This window comes from Vigna angularis, chromosome 5 (genome assembly GCF_016808095.1).
Source record: "Vigna angularis cultivar LongXiaoDou No.4 chromosome 5, ASM1680809v1, whole genome shotgun sequence".
NCBI lineage: Eukaryota > Viridiplantae > Streptophyta > Magnoliopsida > Fabales > Fabaceae > Vigna > Vigna angularis.
In genome coordinates, this window is record NC_068974.1 from 34,252,857 (window position 1) to 34,258,406 (window position 5,550).

General features: G+C 32.3%; 1 protein-coding gene across 1 annotated transcript; it reads left to right on the top strand.

Moving 5' to 3' along the window:
* Window positions 1–736: 736 nt before the first annotated feature.
* Window positions 737–2,656, top strand: LOC108340689 (aquaporin PIP2-7). Its single transcript, XM_017578210.2, has 4 exons — window positions 737–1,121; window positions 1,496–1,791; window positions 1,867–2,007; window positions 2,130–2,656. Exons 1-4 carry the CDS (start codon window positions 815–817, stop codon window positions 2,241–2,243), a joined length of 858 nt encoding a protein of 285 aa, XP_017433699.1. The 5' UTR covers window positions 737–814; the 3' UTR covers window positions 2,244–2,656.
* Window positions 2,657–5,550: the final 2,894 nt, after the last annotated feature.

A 5,550-nucleotide genomic window follows, 5' to 3' on the forward strand; every position in this document is an offset into this window, starting at 1 on the left:
TGGAAATAGGAAGTATCAATATTATTAAATATATAGATAAAATGATTTGAAAAATTGTTTAAATTTTATACAATCTAAAATTTAAGTCTTATATAATACATATATGCTAGTTTCTGATTCAACAGATTAAATTAATTCATATCAAAACAAAAATTTTATGACCATAGTGATTCATTCTATTTTAACAAGATCGTTAATTTCAAATGAAATAAATTATGATGCTCTGAAGAGTGAAAGTAGCAAGGACTGAGGAGGACCCATAAGGGACCATAGTTATTAATCAACCTTAGCCAAACTTGTGACAAACATTGCAGCAAAAACAGTATACAGTAGACCCCTTATTGTTGCTGTTTAATTTGTTGTCATAATTCCTTTATCTACAGCATTACATTCAATCTTGCAATTTGCACACTTTCCCATAATCAACCACATGTAGCCGTTGATACAGAAGAAAGCTTTTAGATCACACTGGGCCATGGCCATATATATAGTGTATCTATATGTGGCACACATGTACACATGGTATGTATGTATATGATAAGAAGAAGTGCCGTTGCAAAGGTGGTCGTGGCGTGGGACCATGCAAGCGAAATCAAGCTAAGAGGGGCGGCAAAAAACTATGTTAATCATGTCATTGTCCATAGACAAAAAAAAAAAACACACACACACACACAGAGGTTAATTATTTGATTCATTACTATTCTCTCTCTCTTTCTTTTGTTACTTAAATACCACCTCTTTCCACTAGACTTATGCATACAGCTATCACAAACACAGTTACCTAACTATAGTAGTACTGATTGAGGCTTGAGAAATGGCTAAAGATGTTGAGGTTCAAGAGCAAGGAGAATACTCTGCAAAAGACTATCATGAACCTCCTCCGGCACCCTTGTTCGACCCCGAAGAGCTCACACAGTGGTCCTTCTATAGAGCCCTTATCGCTGAGTTCATTGCTACCCTTCTCTTCCTCTATGTCACTGTGCTAACCATAATTGGCTACAAAAGACAGACCGATACCAACGTTGGTGGCACCGAATGCGATGGGGTTGGCATTTTGGGCATCGCTTGGGCCTTTGGTGGCATGATTTTCATCCTTGTTTACTGCACTGCCGGTATTTCAGGTATACATCTCTCACCCCTTTCAATTTCCTCTCTCACAGACACCAAAACTTTGCCCTTCTATGCTTTCAAGTTTCAAGTTTGTACATGAAAAAGGCAAAATTTGGACAACTTTTGTACATGCTCACACGTTAAATCTGCTATAAACAGCCATTCAATAAACTATAAGCACACCATAGTACTAGTTCGAAGGTAAAAAAGTTGAAGGGGTGTTAAAACTAGGTTAAAATTCTTGTATAAAATTGTCCATCTTGTTTAAAAAATCTTGTTAAGTTCGTGGTTCTTTTTGCTGGTTTGTTTGGATATTGGACAAGGAACGTGGGTGAGTATGCATGCAAGAAGAAAGTGTAACATGTTTTTGGATTTGGTGTTGTAGGAGGACACATAAACCCAGCAGTGACATTCGGGCTGTTCCTAGGACGCAAGGTGTCGTTGATAAGGGCGTTGTTGTACATGGTAGCACAGTGTGCTGGTGCTATCTGTGGCACGGGACTGGCGAAGGGGTTCCAAACGGCGTACTACAACAGGTATGGAGGTGGTGCTAACTCTGTTGCTGATGGCTACAACAAGGGCACTGCTTTGGGTGCTGAGATTATCGGTACCTTCGTTCTTGTCTACACTGTCTTCTCTGCCACTGACCCTAAGAGGAACGCTAGGGACTCCCATGTTCCTGTAAGCACCATATATATATGTATATGTTACAAACTTATTTCTTAAAAAGTTACTCACTAATTTTTCAATATGAAGGTACTAGCACCACTCCCTATTGGCTTTGCTGTGTTCATGGTTCACTTGGCTACAATCCCAGTTACTGGGACTGGCATTAACCCAGCAAGGAGTTTTGGAGCAGCTGTAATCTACAATGACGACAAAATCTGGGATGATCAGGTAAAAACTTGTTAATTATTTGAAGATGAAAACACATTTTTGTCGAAGAAAACAAAATGCTGTTTATGTTGTTATGGATGTTGATAGTGATGTGTTAATTTTGGTGATTTTTGAATGAACAGTGGATTTTCTGGGTTGGACCAATTGTTGGAGCAGCAGTGGCTGCATTTTACCATCAATACATTCTTAGAGCAGCAGCTATCAAGGCTCTTGGATCATTCAGGAGCAATGCTTAATTAATTAATAATTAATTAAGCTACTTTTCTGGCTTCTTAATTTCCAACAAGGCTATGGTGTTTTCACGAAGAATAATAATTTCCATGTTGAGGAGTGCTAGTCTGTCTTGCAGCTCCCTAATTTAGGCTTTTTCGTCTTTTCTTTTCATCAGCTGCAGTGATTGCTGTTGTGGGGTTTGGAAGATAAGGCGAAAACCATGGGGAGCATCAAAATTGTAGATAAGCATGTTTGTGTCCAAGGGTGTATTTTGTATCCCTTTTCTGTCTTTTTTTTTAACGTCCTTGTAAGTGTTGCTTTTCATTTTTCATTTTACTCTTCTTAATTAAGTATTCATCTTTTCTTAATCATCATCTTTATATGTAATGTATCTTAAATTGAGTAATATTATAATGATTAAGCTGTTGGTTTCTTATATACACATTTAAATTTAGTATATATGTCTTACTAATTAAATTAAGGTTTACGATATGATCACTTATGTATCTGAGTAATTCGAGGTTCTTGAACCTTCGTTGTTGTAAAAAAAAAAAGCTTATCCTAATCCTAATAATGTATATATTAAACTAATGGAAACTTGTAGTAGTGAAAGAGCTCAATGAGCACCCCAATTAAACTACTATTCCACTTAAAAGCTCCACTATATATTAGATAAACTAATATAACTCGGCTTTTGTGGTGGTGGTTAATGATGTGACATTAAATTTTGGATTGGGGACACTATAATTTAAGTATAGAAAAAAAAAGCAAAAGAAATAAAGAAAGATAAAGTAAACATGTTAGGTGGGTGACTTTGGATTCCTTACAAGTGCACCCCTCATTTCTTATAATATATTGGTGAGCTAATATACGTTATGTTCACCCTATTTTATGTCTCCATAATTTTGATATGAAAAAGTTGAGAAATTTAAAGTTTTTTCTTTAAAAAATAATCTTTGTTGCAATATAAAGGTTTGTAAATTTAAAAAGAAATGAGAGAAAAGAAGGGTTTGGATTATTGGTTTCTATATTTCTTATGAATAAAAGAAATTATGTGAGAAAGAAAATGAAAGGTAAAAAAGAGAAGAAAAAAGGTTGGGGTTTTCCGCATATTCTATTCGGAAGAGCATATCCGTGGTTATAGAACATGAAGGTGACAGAACATTTGAGAATTTTTTAGAGAAACAATGATCATTATTATGCAATGGTGCTTAAGTTAAGTATCTTAGAAAAAAAAGTAAGATTATGACGTATTACCAATTCATGGACTTTCATTAATTATTCTTGTAAGGTTCATTAGTTCTGTAATTATCATATTAAGCTAACGTGTTACTTCGAACTCTCTCGAACCAGCTACATATTCTCAAATGTTATGCCCATATATTTAACTACGATGCTTAAAGTTCTAGATATGAAGTTTAAGATATAAGAATTTTAAGAATAATTATGGAAAAGAAAAATTCTAATTACGGTGTGAGTATATTAGTCAACAAGATTTTTGTTTTAGATATTTTCGTAATTTTGGTTTCTTTTGGTATATTTAATACTTTGAACTTAAAAATCGAGTTCAAGAAAAATTTAAATACGTTAACAAAGTTATGACTCCTCGTGACAAAAAAGAAGAAGCAAAATAAATAAAAGACACATAAGTATAAGTATGCGAGTTTTGAAAACAATGTATTATTATTTTACACGATGATCAGATTTTTTTATAACATTTTTGACATAATTTATATGTTATTTTTTTATCAGATTTAAAATACATAATACAATAACAAATAAATAATTGAAAAATTAATACCTGTATAGTTAAAAAATCTATATTAAAATATTTTTTTTTTGTTTTTTATTTGTAATTATGAGTATATATTTTTGGCGTCTGTCCACATATATCAATTCATGTGATAGAAGTCCCAATCAGCCCAATATAAATTACGTGTGCCTAAAATCTTTTATTATATTTGGTAATTGTCTATCTAATAAGAATCAAAGTACGAAAAACTTCAGAGTAAGATGACATTTAGTACAATTGTTCTAATAAACACATAAAATTACTTCTTTTTTGCTAGAACATTAAGTTTGTTGTGTTTTTCTTAAACTTTAGTTAAACATTTATCGCACTTTTAATTTTTTTTTCTTAAATTAACGTTAATATTCATGGTTTTTTTTCTTAAATTATTATTATTTTTCTTTATTTAATGATTATTTGATTTTAATTACGTATTTTATGATTTGTTATTTTATTGTAAAAATTTGTTTTAAATTAAGTATTCAATTTAATTTGAACGTGGAACTGTAAAAGCTCGAGCTTTTGGTCATCAGAGAGAGCTGAGGAAGCCTGATTTGAGTTGAAAGAAGGAACTGTCATCAGGTTAAAGAATGGTGATGCCACTTGACTTAGTGGTGAGAAGCTGTGCATTGAGTTCGTTGATCAATTTGGTGATTTTCATGAGGCGGATTAAAATGTTGAATGACTTGGGCTGCTTCAGGATTCCAACAATGTCAACAGCTGCAGTATCGGAAGTGGCTTCACTTGGTGACTGTGGCAATGAGGGAACTAATGGCTGTTTAGGAGCCTCAACTACTGGGGCTTTTGGAGCTGCACCCACCACATCCATGCACATCACAACCATGCATGCAACTTTCAAGCTGGCCATACTTCCAAATACTGGTATTAGTTCCTAGACTAAAGGAAAAATACTACTATTATGTTGTGTTATCAATTACCTTTTTTATGTATGCTATATGTCGGGATCCAAAACTATTTAAATCCAAATGAATGTCACAATCTGAATTGATATATATAGAGGGAGGAGGGGGAGAAAACCAGAAAACCACGTTTTTCTTTCCTATGATTGATTCACATTTGTTGATAATGTAAACAATAAATTCTTCCTATAAAGTCAGTTTATGTGCCAAATTAATTAATAAGCTTTTATGACAAGCAACCACAAATGTTTTTAAAATCTTACGATATTTTTAAAAATAACCTTCAAAAACTTTCTTTAATGATAAAATATTATATTTATATGTTAATAATAATAATATAAATAAAATTCTGTGATATAATAATATCATATCGTATATATATAAATTTGAAAAAATGTCAATTTATCATGTTCTTTTTTTTAAATAGAATAAATAGGTAATTTTTTCTTCCTTCTAAAGTAGAAAATATCTCAAATATATAATGATTAATTCTAATGATATTCTGATTTCAAGTTTGTGAAATTATTTTATAAAGTGAATAATTCTTATAAAGTAATTAATAAGATGATCAATAATAATTCACACACCAACCTAAAGAGTATGTTGCATTCCAATAGTTCA

Coding starts and splice junctions, on each gene's coding strand:
- LOC108340689 (XM_017578210.2), top strand. CDS start 815: ATGGCTAAAGATGTTGAGGTTCAAGAGCAAGGAGAATACTCTGCAAAA. Junction 1,122..1,495: donor CTGCACTGCCGGTATTTCAG/GTATACATCTCT, acceptor TTGGTGTTGTAG/GAGGACACATAAACCCAGCA. Junction 1,792..1,866: donor CTAGGGACTCCCATGTTCCT/GTAAGCACCATA, acceptor TTCAATATGAAG/GTACTAGCACCACTCCCTAT.